The sequence below is a fragment of the Macrobrachium nipponense genome, chromosome 1, assembly GCF_015104395.2.
Source record: "Macrobrachium nipponense isolate FS-2020 chromosome 1, ASM1510439v2, whole genome shotgun sequence".
Taxonomy (NCBI): Eukaryota; Metazoa; Arthropoda; class Malacostraca; order Decapoda; family Palaemonidae; genus Macrobrachium; species Macrobrachium nipponense.
This window is the reverse complement of record NC_087200.1, coordinates 98,748,779-98,769,797: the sequence shown is the minus strand read 5'-3', so window position 1 is coordinate 98,769,797 and position 21,019 is coordinate 98,748,779. Positions and strand designations below refer to the sequence as shown.

Here is a 21,019-nt window from a genome sequence, read left to right as displayed (position 1 = left end):
TCTTCATTGCTCTGTGCTCTGTTCTTCAACGTTCCAAAGCCATAATGCCGCCTGTTTTGTCCATTCGTGGAAAGGAGAAATTCGTTGACAACGGTACAACATACGTTTTCGATTAAGTTTCAAAAGACGGCGAAACGCAGTTCTGGCGTTGTGATCAACGTCCTTCCTGTAAGGCGCGTATTCATGTTCACCAAGGAAGAATAACCAAGCTTATTGGTGCCCATACACACCTCGGAGACGCAGCCAACGTTGAAGTGATGACAGCCCTGACGGACTTGAGAAATCTTGCCGTTCAAACGCAAGACCAAACCGCACAAGTGATAGCCGCAGCCACCAAAAATTTATCGCAAGCTGGACAAGGTGCTCTGCCGAACATGCCCAACTTGAAACGGATGGTACAGAGGAAAAGAGTTGCTACCCTGGCCGCCCCTCCGAACCCACTTTCGTTAGCCGACCTCGCCATACCTCTGGAGTACACGCACTATGAAAAGCATCCTGATGTTTTTGAGGATTTTTTGTTATTCGATAGTGGTGCTACCGCTGGTGATGAATGAATGTTGATATTTTCCACAGAGATAACATGAACTATCTACGAGGACTAGCACACAACTTCTGAAGAGACAGCACGATCTGTGGAGTATCAGTTTTTGTATCTGTGCAGTATCAGTAATCAGTTTTTGTACATAAGTTTCTTCAATATAGGTATCATTTGTTATTACATATATAATCTAATGTATCATACGGTATGAATCATGTTTTAGATATTATATAGTGTTCAAATGAAGTTTCATGATTAAATTTCTCAAAACAATCTTTCTTTATTCTTGCCTTTGATCTCTGAGATACGGTCGAGAGAAAAAACTGCAAGGATTACTTTACTCATTTGGCAAACTCTCTGACCATGCTAACCCAACTTGTGGTAGTTTGCCTCCTTTAATCTGAATAGATGCGGTCGAGTAAAAAACTGTATAAGCTTTGTATTAACTTTTTCAATTTGAGGCAAATTTGGTTTTTTCATTGACAAAATGATAATAATACTAACGTGCTAAATTATCAATCTCTAGGCTATACTTTCCTATTATCCTATTCCTAATTTAATGTGCCCTGTGCATGTTTGCCAGCTTTAACATTGGCGGCGAACTGGCTCTGCGGCGAACTGGCACGCGGCGAACTGTCGTAGACCCGATTCTTTTGACATTCAGCTGCAAAAGCATCTTTTTGTTCACCTTCAGGAATCTTGACAAGATTAAGCCTAGATGCTTTCATCTTTTTTATCAACTTTTTAATTCATCTATTGTTTGGCAATGGCAAGTTGGTGAGCATTGCCAACATCTCTCCCGTAGTTCCTAACATTCCTGTATCCCTTTTCTCTGGTAAAACTGTGATTTATGTGGTTTTGATGACTGCCATTTAGAGATTCCAAGTGTTTTTATGGATGGCCTTTTGTTGGAAGAGAGTGCTTCTAATGACTATATCCTCGTTACTAAAAGATTGAAATGTATGATAAGTGAATGTTTTTAGTAGATTAAGTTGGTGACTGGCTGGTTTAGAAAACAATAGTGTGTATTTAAAGTAACGGTTTGTGAAAATTGTGATGTTATGGAATTTATTGGAGGTAGTGGGACTTATTTGTAGGAAGTAGATAAAAAAAAGATTTGTCATGTTAATTATGGAATTTCTTTGTGGCAATGAGATCAAAGTTGTGAATTGACTTTGGAATGGGACTTGTTTGTATGAAGTACATCATTTCCAAAGAAAGATGTTGATAAACATGCTTTGGGAATGGTAAATCCTGAGGAAAATTTTAAGCTGTGTAAATTTGAAGTTTAAAGAAGAGGAAATTGACTGGAGTGATAGTGAGCAGGCAAATCCTTCCAGTTATTTTGTTGGTATGTTGATATGAAGGGAAGAGGCTTAATGTTTATTGGGGTGTTACCTGGTTGCAGCAAAAATGAAAATAGATGACATTTAGCTGAAGAGGAGAGGCTTTAACTGCTGAATCATGGATGAAGCCCTGTCCGCTTAACTTCACAGCTTCAGTTTTCCATCCTCCACTGCCATACAAGTCTTTTCTCCTTTAAAACTACCTAACTAGCTTCCAGATACTCCTCTTTGCCTCCTAATCTTGTGCACATTATTTGGCCATCATACATTACATTTTGTCTTGAGTACTTTTATTTATCAGCTGCGTCTTTTCTTCAAATCTCCATGTTGAAATTCATTACAACATTTGGTTTCCATTTACCCCACATTTCCTTAGTCTTGCTTCAAGTTCACCTCAACTTTTTTTTTTTATTATTGTCTGTAGTTTCTCTTCACTGTCCCCAGTTACCACTATTGCCTGTTAAACAGCCACTCCACACTCCATGACTGTTCTTACCCCAATACTTAAGAGTTACATATCTCTCCTTTCTCTGACTTAATGCATTACAGCATTCATAAAGTAATCATAGTCATGGAGACAACTTACCCTACAGTTTACCTAACTAGTCGGGTCTCCCATCTCCATATTCTAACACGCTTTAATTGTGAAAATTATACCATAGGCCTTTTCTAAGTACATGTATATTAAATTGCTTTTTCCAGTTATTTACCAATCTCTTACCATTTCTAAATGATCACTTGATATACAGTTTACAACTTTCTCCTTATGTAAACCTACGCAGCTCTGCTTATGTCAGATGTTTCTGTCATCAGCCATACTTTCTCAGTTAATTTCCCATCATTCATCCTTATTTGTTTGTTTTGAAATTTTTAGAATTATTTTCCATTTTGCAGCACCACAGGGATCTGGGAGGTATCAAGAAGCCACATTCACATTTTCTCTCACTCCCCACCAAGCAAATAAAATTGCCAGCTCGAGAGATCTTCGTCCTTGCAAACAGGATTACACAGTTCAGGTGAGTCCTTATATAGGTGCTACGCCTGGTATCAGTGTACAGTGGTCCCCCCGTATTCGCGTGGGATGCGTACCAGACCCCCCCTGTGAATAGTTAGAATCCGCGAATGTTTGGAACCCCTATAAAAACGCTAAAAACAGCCTATTTTGTTAGTTAAAACTTAAGAAAAACCACTAAAAATTTTCATACTTGGTTTATTTGATAGTTTTATCACAAAAAGTGCATTTTATGATGAAATTGATAACAAAAACCAGGAATTTGTGGATATTTCTCATAGATAAATACTGCAAATGAGCGAATTTTCCGCGAATAATGCAGGGAAACTTTCCCGAGAGAAATCCGCGAATGTGTGAGTCCGCGAATCCGGAGAACGCGAATACGGGGGGTCCACTGTACTTTAACCTCATCGTACTTTGCTATTTTGCCGTGGTTTACTGTTGAAGGATTCTGTTAAAGATTTTCATCCACTGCTATTTTTAGATGTTAGGATTTTGGCCAGTTAGTAAGTGATTAAGAATCCAAATATTCCAGTTCATTGATAGTTTGAAGTAAATAATAAATTGCTAGTTAAAGTTGATATTTATGTAGGAATTACATCATGTATTGGTTTGAGTCTTAAACTATTTCCAGATAAAGAGAAGTGTCATAGATGTTTTCATACCTTAAATTACGAAGATTCCAGTGAGACATTGTGATGGTTACATTAAAAAAAAAAAAAAAAAAAAGCTTGCCTCAAGAGATGTTAGGCCTTTTTAATTTCTGGAGTTTATTAACCAGCCAAATTACAATAACAAAAGTTTTTTTATAACAATCCTTCAGTTTTATATATTTGTTCTTATAATTTCTTGTAATTATAGATGCATAAATCTCAATCTCACTAAACCCAAGCCAGTCAAAATCCATAAAATCCTCCCTGCACAGTATATCTTGCATGGTGCTCCAACTTTTGAGAGTAAGACAAATGGGCACTGACAATAGAGTGCAAGACAATTGAGCTCAGTAACAGTTGAGCACTGACACAAGCATCAGAAATGCAAAATTATACTTGGATTTCATCCTAACTTTATATCACTTTAACAGCTTTTGTTCATACGTGAACAAACCTTTGGTCTCAACAATAGGATAATTTCTAGCGCCTAACTGGATCTGGTTAAATTGCAGGTGAAAGCAAGGAATCTAGTGAGGTCTGGAAATGCGTGCGTATATGGGGTGAAGAGTGGTCAAGAACCACACACATACGCCACCGCATTAGTCTTTTCTTAATTGCCTGGGTGAGAGTTGTGGTTGACCTCTCTCAGCCTTTACCCGGTTCATTGCCCGTTTTGATTGTGTTTAGTGTGTGTGTAGTGTTTTTATTATGGCTGCTTCTGCTCCTTCTTGGCCTCGTCAATGTGTGTGCCCCGGAACTCCAGGTTTTCCATGTTCTTGTTTTTTGGCTTCGGCTGCGACTCCCCCACATCACTTGTAGTAGGTGTCGCTCTAATGTTTGTTCAATAATGAATCCTTGCACGGAATGCTGTGTGTGGCCTAAGAGCAGTGGAAGTTTTTATAGCAAGAGGGACCCCACCAATTGCTCGACACCTTGATGTGGTGGTGGGGCTTGTGAGTTGCGAGGAAGAGGTGGACGATGGTAGCCGGGCAGTTTTCTACCCTGGCAGGTGCAACCATGCTACTAAGGCCATTTCTGAGCACCCAGACTAAGTTCAATCCTCTTTTGAACCTTATATTTTTTTCACTCTTTCACTTCTTCCCCTTTCAGGATGAACCAAAAGTTGATGACCTTAATATGTTAATGGATGATGGCTGTGACAACTCTTGTAATGTGATGGAGGGTGGGGATGGGCGGCATTCCTCCTCACCCGTAAAATTCGAGTACCTAACGTGTGCGAGCGAGAGGAAAGTCTTATGTCAAACTTGGTCCCCAGTACTGGGTCTGATCTCGACGGACTGACGACGCCTTGAGTGCTGGGGATCAGGTTTATAACCAGGAAATAGCCTCTAGGGGTGACCTCTCAATTTGGCATTCCGCACCCCTCCCTTGTTGGGCTCCATGGTGGGTGGAGGACTACCTGGCTGAAAACACTTTCGTGCATTCTTTATTAGGCCCTAATGTTGATGACCCCAGTGTGGAATTAGACTTGGCTACTGGATTCACTCAAGACAATAAGCCTACCATAACAACGATGTTACCATATTTTTGGGACAGATAATTGGTCCAGATTTCTTGTTCAAAAATTCTTCCTATGTTTTAGAGAACAAATTATTAAGCTTACACCCATCAAGAGAAATGAGTTTCAGAGCACTGAAATTTAATGAATGGCTGATTGAAGCCACAACAAAAGCCCAGAACGTAAAAGAAATTCAAGGGTTAAATGTAATGGTGAAAAGCCATGACATGCTTAACTATATCTAGGGTACAGTTGAGGGCCTCAGAACCACAGAGTTGTAAACGCCACCCCCACCAATATTGAGTTAGTCATACCAGTAGATTTGGCAACGTTTCCTCTATTTGTTGCATTTCTATGCTATTCAGGAGTTTCAAAAAGGTCGAAATCCCTACTTGAGCAGTAGGAATTATCTATTTTGTCTACATGAATGAACGTAGTGTTGCGCGGAGGTTACAAGAGCTCAGTTCGAACCACAAGGAAGCACGTTCGCAGCTCAAGAGTGAGCCAATGAGAGCGCGCGTCACTAAGCGGGTAGTCAGTTCTAAGCCCATCAGCATTTTTCCCCATAAGGCGCCCGTAAGTGTCAGCCAATCACCGCACAGTTTACAATCTGGTGATTTTCGCGGTGGAATTTGGTTGTCCACGGTGTTGTGGTTTGGTTTTTTGGATTATTATCCCTTATTTAGCGCCATTATGCCTTTCTCTGATAGGAAAGTGATCACAATGATGTCGTGCAACAGCCAAAAGGAAGAAAAAGGACTAGGAATGAAGCGTCATGGAAGAAAAACAGTGTTAAGTTATTGCATGACGATGGCCAAGAATATGTTTCTCGGCATACATGCGAACTTGTACCTGCACATAGTGTAGCTTGCTTTATCAGGCTTGGTAGGCCTATAGTGGAGGCTTTATTCAATGGGTTTTATGGTTTAGGAGATTGATAAGCAAACTGCTTACATTCAGTCATTGGTTACGACCAACCCAGTGAAAAGACTTCGTGTTACGATGGGAGAGAAGCTCCCACGTAAAGAGAAAACGTATACTTATTGTGTTGAGTATGATAATGTTACGCATAAAGTTTGTAAGCAAGGCTTTCTTTCTATTTTTGTCATTAGTGATAACCGAGCAATTACCACATTGCAAAAGAAAACAAACAAGTAGGTACACCGATCTATTGCTGTTATAACACAAATATGATAACACTTTTTACACATTTAATTATGGTTTAAGTGCTGGTTATAAATAAAATATACACAAATGTGAGGGGTTAGGCATACATTTTGAATGCTAGCGCACAAGCGCACCCCACAATTTTTTTTTTAATTTTCAAAAAAAATTTATAAAGGGTTGGGCTTTCATATGAAACTTTGTTAAAATCAATATCTTTCTTAGAAGCAGAGTAATGAATGCTACAGAAGAACATAGAACAGAATGGAATTGCCCAAATATTAAATGTGCTAATTGTGGACTTGTACATCATGCAAAGTCAAAAGAATGCCCATTCTATATGTAAAATACTGAATTAAAACTACTGATGAGTAGAACTGGAATGGCAGCAAGAGAGGCTAAGCTTGAGTTAAAAGTTAGAGGGATACTTGACCCAAGCAGAAATTCATCATATACATAAATATTTTAAAAAATAAAGACTCCCCAAATATCTGAAGCTTGTTTAGAAAACATAAATCTAATACCTGAAATTACAGTAAAAAGCAAATATGCTGCTCTATCATCCTTAGATGATCATGATGCCAATACTTCATGTATAGAGACAGTACCTTCCAATGCAAACATTGCTGAGGATTCCCTACCAGATCAGAGCAAGGGGAAAAAGGCGAGACCCTGGAAATGGGACCCCTCTGAAATAAAAAAAACTTGACAACAAAGATGACTCCCATCCTCTAAAAAGTAATATAAATAGTATTGATGTATAAGCTGAAACATTAACCATCTCACAAACAAACGATTTCTCAGAAAATAATATTGTTCATATAAGTCCATCACCCATAATAGGACAAAGAGGAAAATCCTTAACTCATCCTCAACCCCAACCAACTAACATTATTCATCAACAAGCCGCCTCTGTTGAAATAGACTCCTCTCCCAGTCTCTGTAAAACAAACAAGACCCACTCAATCACTCAAAATATAAATGCCTTATCCACTCATGATAAATTATGTGGATGTAATGAATGTTTCATTGTTCAGTTGAATACAAGCAAGCTCACTAATATGATTAATAATTTCATCAAATTCAAAACCAAAAACCAACAGGAAAATCTAGAAAAATGCTCTGAAGGTTGCATGTGTGTAGACCATCTTATTAAAAAATAAAAGAAAAACAAAAGTTCCAAGGAGCAATTACCAAGAGACTTAACGTAAAGTCAAATATTAAGTCAAAATATTAAGAAACCTGCAGCTTTACATGAGTATGCAACCACAAAAGTAAGAGGAAATAATGTTCTGCTTGACAGAGCCCTTCCCCCACAATAGCATTTAACTCATATTATTCAGTGGAACGTAAATGGTTTTAAAACAATTACATGTAGGAGAAATTCAAAGATTGTTAAAACAATATGAAATAATAGCAATGTGCTTGCAACTTACAAATGAAAATGTCTCGAGAATAGGCAATTATACATTAGCATCACATTCAGTTCCTAATATGAATACATTAGGAACAGCAATTTACGTCAATAACCGAATTACTTACGAAATTATATTGACTAATAGTTCTGAATTCCAACTATCTGGAATTAAACTTCATATTAAGAACTCTACTTTTAATTTGTATAATATTTACAACCAACCCTCATGCAATTATGATTTACAAAATCTACCTCAAGTATTACCGAATATAGGTGATGGTTTTGTAATGGTTGGAGATTTTAATGCCCATAGCCCATTATGGGAATCCTTTTGCAATGAAACAGATTCACATGGTAACAAAATGAACATATGATCGACAATCATAATCTGCATTTTAACCCTTAAATGCCTATTTGACGTATTATACATCGACTAAAAGGTCGGAACGTCGCGGCAGCCTAGGTGAAGGCCGTTCGTCCGAAAGTGATGAGGGGTGGTTGGAGGATCCCACCCCACCGAACATGCACCCATTCACAGCAGCACCTGGACTGACTGTACCTGTGTCTCTCACTGCACTGGGGTTCATTCAGCTCTTCCTGACGCGGGAATTGCTGGAACACCTGGTAGCAGAGACTGTGGATTATGCTCGGTACTGCCGTGACAAACTGCGGATGACATTGTCCTATCGCTGGTGGGGCTGACCTCACGGACATGGCACATTTTTTGGGGCTCCACATTTTTTTGGAATGATGCCTGCTGCCGACGTCAGGCAAAATTGGAGGCAGAATTTTTTTTTAAGTAGCTGAATGTGCCCAGAATTATGGCCTGTGATAGTTTCCTAGCTTTGGACAGGTATTTTAACACCTTCAGCCGAAGGGCCATACCCCGGAATAACCCCGACCGCCTCATTTTAGTCCGCCCAGTGTTGGATTACATTCGTGAACGGTGCCAGTTTCTTGTGGTTCCTGCCAAGAACCTTTCTTTGGATGAAGGGATGATGCCATACAAAGGACGTCTCGGTTTAAAAGTGTACAACCCCAAGAAGCCATGAAATATGGTGTATAATTTTTTTGACTATGGAGTCCAACACTGGATACGTTGTGGACTTCTGTGTATTCCGGGGTCTTCTCCACGCTGTGTGACACTGTATTCAGTCTTGTGGATTGTTTCCGTAACCAGGGATACCACCTGTTTATGGATAATTATTATAACTGTATCCCTGGCCCAAGAACTGTATGAAGCAGGTGTGCACGTCAGTGGTACACTTCTGTTGGTCCACCGGGCCCCTAATGTCCTCAAGAGGTTCGCTAGCCAGCCGCAACATCTAGCAAGAGGAGAGACAGAGTGGCAGCGGAAGGGAGATGTCTTCGTCATCTGTTGGAAGCGGGTCTAATTGGTGCCCGTGATTACGAGTCATGAGCCCATCCAAGAAGAGATCGTCTAGCGGAAGAAGACACATCAGCAGGGCCCAGTTACGTATATGGAGTTTCGTGTCCAGCTGCCTACTGTCATTAACCCTTAAACGCCAAAGCGGTAAAAAAAAAATTGTCTCCCGTGTGCCGGAGGTGTTTCAGAGTGAGCGCGGAAGCGGAAAAAATATTTTTCAAAAAATCACAGCGCGCTTAGTTTTCAAGATTAAGAGTTCATTTTTGGCTCCTTTTTTTAGTCATTACCTGAAGTTTAGTATGTAACCATCAGAAATGAAAAAAATTATCATTATCATATGTAAATAATGCGATATATGATAGCACAAAAATGAAATTTCATATATAATTGTATTCAAATTGCGCTGTGCGCAAAACATTTAAAGGTAACAAGTTACTTTTTTGTTGTTGTAATGTACACTAAATTGCAATCATTTTGGTATATAACACATTGTAAAAGGATAAAAGCAACACAGAGAAAATATTATCACAAAAAAATGCATGAATTCGTTACGCGCGGACGTAAACAAATATTTTTTTCAAAAATTCACCATAAATCTAAGTATTGTCCTAGAGACTTCCAATTTCTTTCAAAATGAAGATAAATGATTGAATATTACTATACTGTAAGAGTATTAGCTTACAATTGCAGTTTTCGACCATATCTGACGAGTTAAAGTTGACCGAATGTCGAATTTTTTTATATTATTTTTTATATGCAATTATTTTGGAAATAAGAAAAGATACAACCTTCAAATACTTTTTCGTTTTATTCTACATGAAATTGCGCACATTTTCATATATAGAACTCTATGAAATGCCTAATATGAAACGGAGCAAATATTCCGAGATTGGGACGTATGCATTTCGGAGATTTGTGGTGGAGAATCCACGCGCGGAGGGAAGGAAAGATTTTTTTTTTAATTCACCATAAATCTAAATATTTTGCTAGAGACTTCGAATATGTTTCAAGATGAAGATAAATGACTGAATATTACTAGACTGTAAGAGTTTTAGCTTACAATTGCGTTTTTTTCGGACCATTTTTCGGTAGAGTCAAAGTTGACCAAACATGGTTTTTTTTTCTATTGTGATTTATATGCAAATATTTCAAAAATGAGAAAAGCTACAACCTTCAATTATTTTTAGTTGTATTCTACATGAAATTACGCACATTTTCATATATAAAACTTTATGTAACGGCTAATTTAAAATGGTGCAAACATTACCACAATCGCACGTATGATTTTTTTCGGAAGAGTTACCGCGCGGACGTAAAGAAAATGTTATTTTTTTCATAAATTCACCATAAATCGAAATATTGTGCTAGAGACTTCCAATTTGTTGCAAAATGAAGGTAAATGCTTGAATATTACTAGAATATAAGCGTTTTAGCTTACAATTGCGTTTTTCGACCATTTCGGTAGAGTCAAAGTTGACCGAAGGTTGAAATTTTGGCAATTATCGTTATTTATATGAAAATATCTCAAAACTGATAAAAGCTACAACCATGGGTTGTTTTTAGTTGTATTGTGCATGAAATTGTGCACATTTCCATATATAAAACTTTATATAACGGCTAATTTTAAAATGGTGCAAACATTACCACAATCGCATGTATGATTTTTTTCGGAAGAGTTACCGCGCGGACGTGAGGAAAATGTTTTTTCATAAATTCACCATAAATTGAAATATTGTGCTAGAGACTTCCAATTAGTTGCAAAATTAAGGTAAATGATTGAATATTACTAAAATATAAGAGTTTTAGCTTACAATTGCGTTTTTCGACCATTTCAGTAGAGTCAAAGTTGACCGAAGGTTGAAATTTTGGCAATTATGGTTATTTGTATGAAAATATCTCAAAACTGATAAAAGCTACAATCATGAGTATTTTTTTGTTATATTCTACATAAAAATGCGCACATTTTCATATATAATACTCCATGTAACGGCTAATTTAAAATGGTAAAAAAATTATGTCAAAGTGACGAAATAATTTCAGAGATGTGTCACAGATACTTTTTAGTGCAGCAAGAAAGAAATTCGTGCTTGCTCGCCTGCGTAACGATTGTAAACAAAACACCTTGATCCGTGAACTCCCAGCATCCCCCAAGGCGCGTGATTCAAAAGTTTTCGGCTGGTAGGTATAAGTATTTTTCCGAGAATTTTTAAAAAAACTTTTGTATGTCGACGTAAAATACGTCCAGTTGGCACCCAAGAGACAAAAAATGTCGACGTAAAATACGTCCAGTCAGCGTTTAAGGGTTAATATATTTTCATATATGCTTAAATGAAGGGGAATTTTTTTCTCGATAATAGACTTGCCTGGACCAGGGCGCGAACCCGTGGATCCTTTCAAATCCAGGAACGTCAGTGAAGCTTTTCCTACTACACCACCGCAAGAGGCTAAAAGTTCATGTCGCCTCTCACCCTCAAGTACCTTTCGCGCGCAGGTAATTAGTTGGTTTGGAGACAACATCAACCCACCTCGACTCCGGTAGCGTTTGTAGTGCTTTTGACAGCACGTAGCCAATCTATAAGTCGTATCACATTTCCGTGATTCATATACATATATCGAGCTACAATGTTCTTTAATATCTAATTCGCTCTACCTCGGAATTAATATATTTTCATATATGCTTAACCGAAGGGGGATTTTTTTTCTCGATAATAGACTTGCCTGGACCAGGGCGCGAACCCGTGGATCCTTTCAAAACCAGGAACGTCTGTGAAGTTTTTCCTACTACACCACCGCAAGAGGCTAAAAGTTCATGTCGCCTCTCACCTTCAAGTACCTTTTGCGCGCAGGTAATTAGTTGGTTTGGAGACATCATCAACCCACCTCGACTCCGGTTGCGTTTGTAGTGGTTTTGACAGCACGTAGCCAATCTATAAGTCTTATCACATTTCCGTGATTAATATACATATATCGAGCTACAATGTCCTTTACGTAATATATAATTTGCTCTACCTCAGAATTAATATATTTTCATATATGCTTAACCGAAGGGGAATTTTTTTCTCAATAGACTTGCATGGACCAGGGTGCGAACCCGTGGATCCTTTCAAATCCAGGAACGTCAGTGAAGCTTTTCCTACTACACCACTGCAAGAGGCTAAAAGTTCATGTCGCCTCTCACCCTCAAGTACCTTTCGCGCGCAGGTAATTGGTTTGGAGACAACTTCAACCCACCTTGACTCCGGTAGCGTTTGTAGTGCTTTTGACAGCACGTAGCCAATCTATAAGTCTTATCACATTTCCGTGATTCATATACATATATCGAGTTACAATGTTCTTTAATATCTAATTCGCTCTACCTCGGAATTTATATATTTTCATATATGCTTAACCGAAGGGGAATTTTTTTCTCGATAATAGACTTGCCTGGACCAGGGCGTGAACCCGTGGATCCTTTCAAATCCAGGAACGTCAGTGAAGGTTTTACCTACTACACCACCGCAAGAGGCTAAAAGTTCATGTCACCTCTCACCCTCGAGTACCTTTCGCACGTAGGTAATTAGTTGGTTTGGAGACATCATCAACCCACCTCGACTCCGGATTTCTCTAGTCCTTTTGACCGATTCAAATTCCTTGTTTCATGAGCAATGGCAGATTTAGTGATCTCCCTTTTGTACAGGCAAACTAATTTTACTTTCCCCGTGGTATTTGACCGTCGACAAGGGAATTCAGAACTGGCCATCATCAATGAAAGAAGGAACTGGAATCTTTGAAAAGGACTCGTTATAATTCCAAACCCTCATACCAAGCGCATCAAATTCGTCACGGGTGGGAGGTAACAGTAAACAAAAATAACCAATCATTTCATTCAATATCAACTACGGTGCTATCGCACAAATTTCTGTATTCGCTAGTTATCCGTATCATAGTCAAACCAAAATCACCATGGACATGTAGTGCGTTTTAGACGTTGCCACTTTTCCCGGATTTGATTCATAAAACCTTGACCTAAGCTTGGATGTCGTGTAGATGCGGGACCACCCTGCCACACCTTTCCATGCTAGTTTCTGGTATCTAACCATGAAGACGTAAAATTGACTGAAATCTGAAGAATTGAAATAATTATAAAAAAAGTAGGGTGAAGATAATCTAGTTTCTAATCACGTAAATAAATCATACTAACTCCCAATGTCTAGCCCAGACCCACCGATGAAAATAAATGAAACAGTGCGATAAGAAAAAAAAAACTGTTATTGGTTCCTCAAGTGATGGCAGATTAACTCGTCCTTGTCCCGGAATGGCCTCTTTCTTCTGGACAGGCCTGGGGAGGGATAAGTAGGATTTTATGACCGGATTAAAGAACCCGAATTGTGGGTAGGAGTTTGGAAACGTAGCTAATGACGCCCATATTGTGTGCAGTGTTTCTGTGTGCAATATAAGTCAAATTATATACATGACACTCATCATACTTATATATATATATATATATATATATATATATAGATATATATATATATATATAGATATATATATATATATATATATATATATATATATATATATATATATATACATACAGGGTCCTCCCGTATTCGCGGGGATGCATACCAGACCCCCCGTGAATAGTTAGAATCTGCTAATGTTTGGAACCCCTATAAAAATGCTAAAACAGCCTATTTTGTTAGTTAAAACTCAAGAAAAACCCACTAAAAATGTTCTTTACTTGGTTTTTTTTAATAGTTTTTATCACAAAAGTGCATTTTATGATGAAATTCATCAAAATAAAGAAACCAGGAATTTGTGAATATTTACCATAGAAAAATACCGCGAATTTTCTGCGAATAATGCAGAGAAAACGTTCCCGAGAGAAATCCACGAATGTGTGAGTCCGCGAATCTGGAGAACGTGAATACGGGGGTCACTGTATATATATATATAATATATCTATATATACGTAATATATTATATACATATATATATTTTCTATATATATATATATATATATATATATATGTATATATATATATATTATATATTTATATATATATATATATATATATATATATATATATATATATATATATATATATATATATATATACTATATATATATATATATATATATATACATATATATAATATATATTATATATATATATATATATATATAGTATATATATATATATAGATATATATATATATATATATATATATATATATATATATATATATATATTTATATATATATATATATATATATATATATATATATATTTATATATTATATAATATATATATTTAATATATACTAGTATATATATATATAGATTATATATATATATATATATATATATATATCATATTATTATATTTCATGTAGTGTTGTTAGAGTTCTCCAACATTATTTTTTATCATTGTCAAAATTGTTAGGTTCGAATTTCTGTATATGGCATCAGTGTTCAAAGGAGGGTAAAGCACAATACTAAGAAAAGCACTCTCTCTCTCTCTCTCTCTCTCTCTTCTTTCGCTCTCACCTCCTTTTTTCCATCTCTCTCTCGTCGTCCTTCTCTCTCTCTCCTCTCGCTCTCTCATAATCCGTCTTCTCTCTCTCTCCTCTCTCTCTCTCTCTCTCTACACGACTTACACTCAAGGGTAATTTGATTAAGAAAATGGTGATAGAGATAAATTTCATCTGTTTTTATAGATTTTCCTTTATCGATGTAATGAAACTGCCACTGTTGTCAAATACGATATCTTAGGACTGGAAATTACCGGCAACCCTTTCCGAATCATTACACATATTCATACTTTGTCTTTACCTTTTTTACCCTCTGTTTTCGTCACTATAACTGTCGGATTAAAATTTCAGCATTGTTTGTTGTGTAAGAATTTTGTACATAACTTTCATTTAGAATATAGTACTCGTGCATTGTTTCATAAATGAAAGTTTGTGCGTTCTATATCTAACATCTTGTTCTGTAACGTTCCAGTACATTTTTTTTTTTTATATTTCAGTGGGAAAATGTCAATAAATTATAATTACGTACTTATCGTTTTTCATTTGCGCTAGAGCTGGAAAGAAAACACAAGAAAACAATGCACTACTGATGGTAAGTTGGCTTGGAAGGATTGTAGCCCCTCTACCCCCTGTGTTGAAAGACCAAAATTCCGTGTAAATGAATGACCAGCCAGCAGCATGTTGTCTCTCTACATAGCGACTCCGCCAAGTGATTGGCGAATTCCCGCATTAGATACAGAAAATCAGGAAAATTATGATAAAAGGGGTTCGGGAGCAAGTGTTTTTGTTTGGATAAGGTCGACAACACTTCCTCGGACCAAGAGAGAATAGATTAGAGAGGATTTACCTTGAAAGAAAGGGAGGAAAAATCAATCTTATATATACGTACTAAATGTCATGTTGAAAACATCTGCTCCCCGTATATATATACGTACGTACTAAACGGCTCGGGTAGCGTTGGCGTGCTCCATATATATACGTACTAAACGGTTAAAGGGTTAATATTTTTGCATAATAATAATAATAGTAATATGTATAACTAATTTCAAAATTCATATGTGATAGTATTTTATAGACTTATATAAGGATAACCCTCCCCCCCTCCTTCTCTCTCTCTCTCTCTCTCTCTCTCTCTCTCTCTCTCTCTCTCTCTCTCTCTCTCTCTCTCTCTCTTTGCCACACGAGATAGTTCGTCCAAGTGGTAACTCGCCCTCCGTTTTATGCTGGAAATGTATTAGTGTATCTTTAAGGACATTACTACATTTTATGGTAAAATAATAATATACAGTACTAGTTTACAAATAATATTAAGTTTAATGAGATTAAACAGTAACAGTAACATTTCCTCTCTCTCTCTCTCTCTCTCTCTCTCTCATCCGATTCTCTCTCCTCTCTCTCATCTCTTTCCTTTACGTTCTTAATTTGTTTTGTAGTATAAGTAAATGATTTACCTTCTAACTAATTTTCAAATATTAAGGGGGCTGGTAGGAACCCCTATATATGGTGGTATAGGGCGAAAAATGCTAAGTCATGAAAAAATTCATGGAGCTTCATATGGCAATTGAGAATACGTATACGAAATATTTCGTCAAAATTCCTCTAGTTTCGTAGTTACAGGGTAATTAGTAAAACATAACTCAAAATACCGCCTACAAAACATTCATCCGTACGAGAAAATGCAATATTTCTTCTGTTATTGTAAATTTTGATAATTATTGGCAAAGAAGTTGTGAGAAATGGCATCTGTAGAGATTCCGTGGCTCGCATAAGCGAGTATCTGGTACAATCATGAATCAGTTGGACCATAGACTTCAAGTAGATTACACGTTTGAGTTTCACCTCGTGACATTCGCTTGCTTTTACGTATGTTTATGTATGTTTCGGCAAGAAGTTCATCATGCCAATGAGGAAAAGACAAGGAAAACATCTCGCTAACATACAGACAAAGAAAAATCGCTCAAGTATTATTACAGAATATCATAATATACGCGTAGTTAGTGAAGAGAGAGGGGAGGGTTGCTTAGTAACGCCCCCTTCTTGCCTGACAGCACACGTCACACTGTGCCCAAGGCTACGATCTTTGAGCAAAGAGATCTTCATTTATGATAAATAACATAGTTTTGGTTTTTTAATACCCAAAATGGAATATGAAATTCATAATAATCATGATTTACCAAATTGTCTTTGTAAAAAGAGAGTACACCTTCGAGTCTCACCTCTGACATTCTCTTGCATTTACGTTTGTTTATCTTTGTTTCGGCAAGAATGTCATCATGCCAAAGAGGAAAATACAAGGTAAACATCTCGCTAACATACAGAAGAAAATTCGCTGTAATAAGCTGAGTTAGTGAAGGGGAGAGAGAGGGTTACGTAGGGAGGAGTGCCCCAGGCTACGATGTATGAGCAAAGGGATCATCATTTATGATTAAATTATGATAAATAAAATAGTATTGGTTTATTAATACACAAAAAAGAAATATACATTCATAATAATCATTATTTATTAACATTGTCTTTATAGAAATACGAAGGAAAACTTTGAACGCCCGTATCTCAAAACTATACCTATTGACCTTCAAAATCTATCTCCTCATTTAGTTTTAAAGCTATAACATTGGAATTTGGTATATAACTCAGAAAGACATTATAGAACAATCAAATAGAGCCCTTTTTTCCAATTTTTGTTTTGCCTTTTTTTTATAATTTTTTTTCTCGTGATTTATAGGGTTTATTTTTTTACCATGTTGAAAAATTCATATCTAGCAAAAAAATGACTTTTAGAAAAAAAACACTCCATTTGATTGGAGGTCTACATCAGGTCGTTATATGGTAGTAATCCCAGGTCTTAATATTAAATATCAAAGGAGGAGATAGAATTTGAAAAATGGTTATTTTAGGGATAAATTGCCCTGGCGTCACAAAACCGAAGGTCAGAGGCGAAAATCATATGCAGTTTGGAGATGTCCCAAGTCACCTTATTAAGTGGTATGAATGTCAAAGTCCTGTCGTTAAAAAACGGCATTAGCCGGCTGGCCCCCTTGATAAGATTAATTAAAGATAGCAGTCCCAGTCTTTTATCCACATGGAGGAAGGTGGGGGAGGGAGTAAATGACAGTTTGCTATACGTATTGGCGGAGGGGAAGAAGTCGGGGTTTAGGAGTCTCTCTCTCTCTCTCTCTCTCTCTCTCTCTCTCGTCTCTCCTCTCTCTCTCTTCTCTCTCTCTCTCTGTTATTGGCTGTAGGTATATATATTTAATGGTAAAATGTTTAAGATGACTTTGAAATGATATTAATAATATAACCTCAAAGAGATTAATACAGTACAGGTGGCCCGCGGTTAACGGCGAAATCGCTCAACGGCGAATCGGTTTGACGGCGGTCGTCAAAAATATTCATTAAAAAAATAAGGCATTTTAAAGGTATCTTTACGGCACAATTTTCAGTTAACAGCGCCGCTAGCGCCGTTGTCTAACGAGTTCATACATTTGTAGAAATGCCGTTCAGACCATAAAGGTTATGCAAATTATATTAACAAATTTTATGGAGAATTAATACTTAGGTATTAGGGTAAAATATATGCCTCTGACGCTGTAGGTATTAGGGTAAAATATATGCCTCTGACGCTGTTCTATGCCGAAAATATCGAGTTACATAGGTGCAAATTTAGCTATGGATGTGTTGATTTATAAATGTTCATGCTTTTGTTTAAAATGTGTATGAAAATGTATTACGTGTAACGTATTTTTATTTCTGCACAGAAATATGATACAAAGGCAGCTTTTGAAACTGCCCTTCACGTTATCAAATACGATGTTTTTTCATGGTCTTTCTTGCGAGCCCCCGCCTGCCGCTCTTCCGAAAATATCGATTTAAAAAGTGCAAATTAACGATCGATGTGTCGATTTTATAAATGTTTATGCTTTAATGTTTAAAATGTGTATGAAAATGTATTATGAATAGGGTATTTTTATTTCTGTGCAGAAATATGATAAAAAGGCAGCTTTTTAATCTGCCCTTCAAGTTATCGACTACAATGTTTTTTCAAGTTCGTTCTTGTATGCCGCCGTCTTCCGCTCTTCCGAAAATATAGTTAAAAAGAGTGCAAATTTAGCGATCAATGTGTCGATTTTTTAAATGTTTATGCTTTTATGTTTAAAATGTATATGAAAATATATTATGTAAAGGTATTTTCATTTTTGTACAGAAATAAGATACAAATTAAGGCAGCCTTTGTAACTACGCTCCACGTTGTCAGGGGATGTTTTTTCATGTTTGTTCTTGTCCGCCAGTTCCGAAAAATGCATTGTGTTATTTTATTAATTATGCATCTTTTCCATAAATCCTTTAAAAAGTTATACATTATTTCACTGTATCCAAGAATATTGTATGTATTCTCATATTATCGTATTTTAAAATACTACGGCAAATTTAAGCCAGTATTCTGAGCGGCCAATGTTGTGGTTTGAAATCAGCTGATGATTACGAGTTTGTTTCACCATAACACAATTCTGAGTGAATGCTCTTGCTTCTAGTTAGCATAAACGAATATCTAGATACTTGACTAGATATTTTTCCTTATACAACGTTTTTTTAGGTGGAAATATTTATTGAATATGTCTCGTTGTGAATGTGAACTTTATATCATCGTAATACGAACTTTACGTTATTTATCTTATATCGGCGTGAAACCAACGGTAAAATGTGTTCTTTCAAGCATAGTAGTTTTGATTAAGATGATTTTATCTCAATTTTATCTACGGTTGTGTTTGATGGCATACGTTTACTGCAGTTTTGTCCTTGTTGCTGATGTACGATAATAGTCATTAGCAGCTTGAACAGTTTTCTCAGCTTCAGTTATAACTAGGTTTAAGGGGGCCGGCCGGAACCTCTAAATATGGAGGTATAGGGCGAAAAATTTAAAGTCATGAAAAAATTCATGGAGCTTCATATGGCAATTGAGAATACGTATACGAAATATTTCGTCAAAATTCCTCTTACTTTCGTAGTTACAGGGTAATTAGTTAACGTAACTCAATAAGCCTAAACATTGATTCGTACAAGAAAATGCAATATTTCTCTTATCGTAAATTTTGATAATTATTGTCAAAGAAATTGGGAGAAATGGCATCTGTAGACATTCCCCGAGTCGAGAAGGAGACTTCAGGCTCAACTCTCAAGCGTACTACCAAGTCCAGTCCTGGTTTAGTGCGATCACAGACGTCAAGTAGTCTACACGTTCCATTTGACATCTGACATTCGCCTGCTTTCAAGTATGTTTATGTATGTTTCGGCAAGAATTTCATCATGCCAATGAGGAAAAGACAAGGGAAACATCTCGCTAACATACAGACAAAGAAAAATCGCTCAAGTATTATTACAGAATATCATAATATATGCGTAGTTAGTGAAGAGAGAGGGGAGGGTTGCTTAGTAACGCCCCTGTCTTGCTTGACAGCACACGTCACACTGTGCCTAAGGCTACGATCTTTGAGCAAAGAGATCTTCATTTATGATAAATAACAAAGTTTTGGTTTTTTAATACCCAAAATGGAATATGAAATTCATCATAATCATGATTTATTAAATTGTCTTTGTAAAAAAAGTGTACGCCTTCGAGTTTCACCTCTTGACATTCTCTTGCAATTACGTTTGTTTATCTTTGTTTAGGGCAAGAATTTCATCATGCCAAAGAGGAAAATACAAGGAAAACATCTCGCTAACACACAGAAGAAGAAAATTCGCTGTAATAAGCAGAGTTAGTGAAGGGGAGAGAGAGAATTGCGTAGGAAGGAGTGCCCCATCTTGCCTCAAGCAGTGCCCCAGGCTGCGATATATGAGTAAAGGGATCATCATTTATGATTAAATTATGATAAATAGAATAGTTTTGATTTATTAATACACAAAAAACAAATATACATTCATAATAATCATTATTTATTAATATTGTCTTTATAGAAATACGAAGGAAAACTTTGAACGCCTGTATCTCAAAACTATACTTATTGACCTTCAAAATCTATCCTTCTCACTTAGTTTTAAAGCCTATAAACATTGGAATTTGGTATATAACTCAGAAAGACCAATTATAGAACAATCAAATAGAGGCCTTTTTCCAATTTTTTGTTTTCGTATTTTTTTTATAAATTTTTTTCTCCTGATTTATAGGGTTTATTTTTTTACCATATTGAAAAATTCATATCTAGCAAAAAAATGACTTTTAGAAAAAAAAACTCCATTCGATTGGAGGTCTACATCAGGTCTATATATGGTAGTAATCCCAGGTCTTAATATTAAATATCAAGGGAGGAGATAGAATTTGAAAAATGGTTATTTTCGGGATAAATCGCCCTGGCGTCACAAAACCGAAGGTCAGAGGCGAAAATCATATGCGGTTTGGAGATGTCCCAAGTCACCTTATTAAGTGGTATGAATATCAAAGTCCTGTCCTTAAAAAAGGGCATTAGCCAG

At 36.6% G+C, this 21,019-nt stretch overlaps 1 protein-coding gene across 6 annotated transcripts in view; it reads left to right on the top strand.

Moving 5' to 3' along the window:
* The window catches only part of LOC135219504 (E3 SUMO-protein ligase PIAS2-like), a 322,344-nt gene that overhangs the window by 161,804 nt on the left and 139,521 nt on the right, over window positions 1-21,019 (top strand). For all 6 annotated transcript variants that reach the window (XM_064256330.1, XM_064256327.1, XM_064256328.1 and 3 more), the window contains one exon: window positions 2,779-2,900. In XM_064256330.1, coding sequence (XP_064112400.1) covers window positions 2,779-2,900 — 122 coding nt within the window. The remainder of the gene's footprint in view (window positions 1-2,778; window positions 2,901-21,019) is intronic.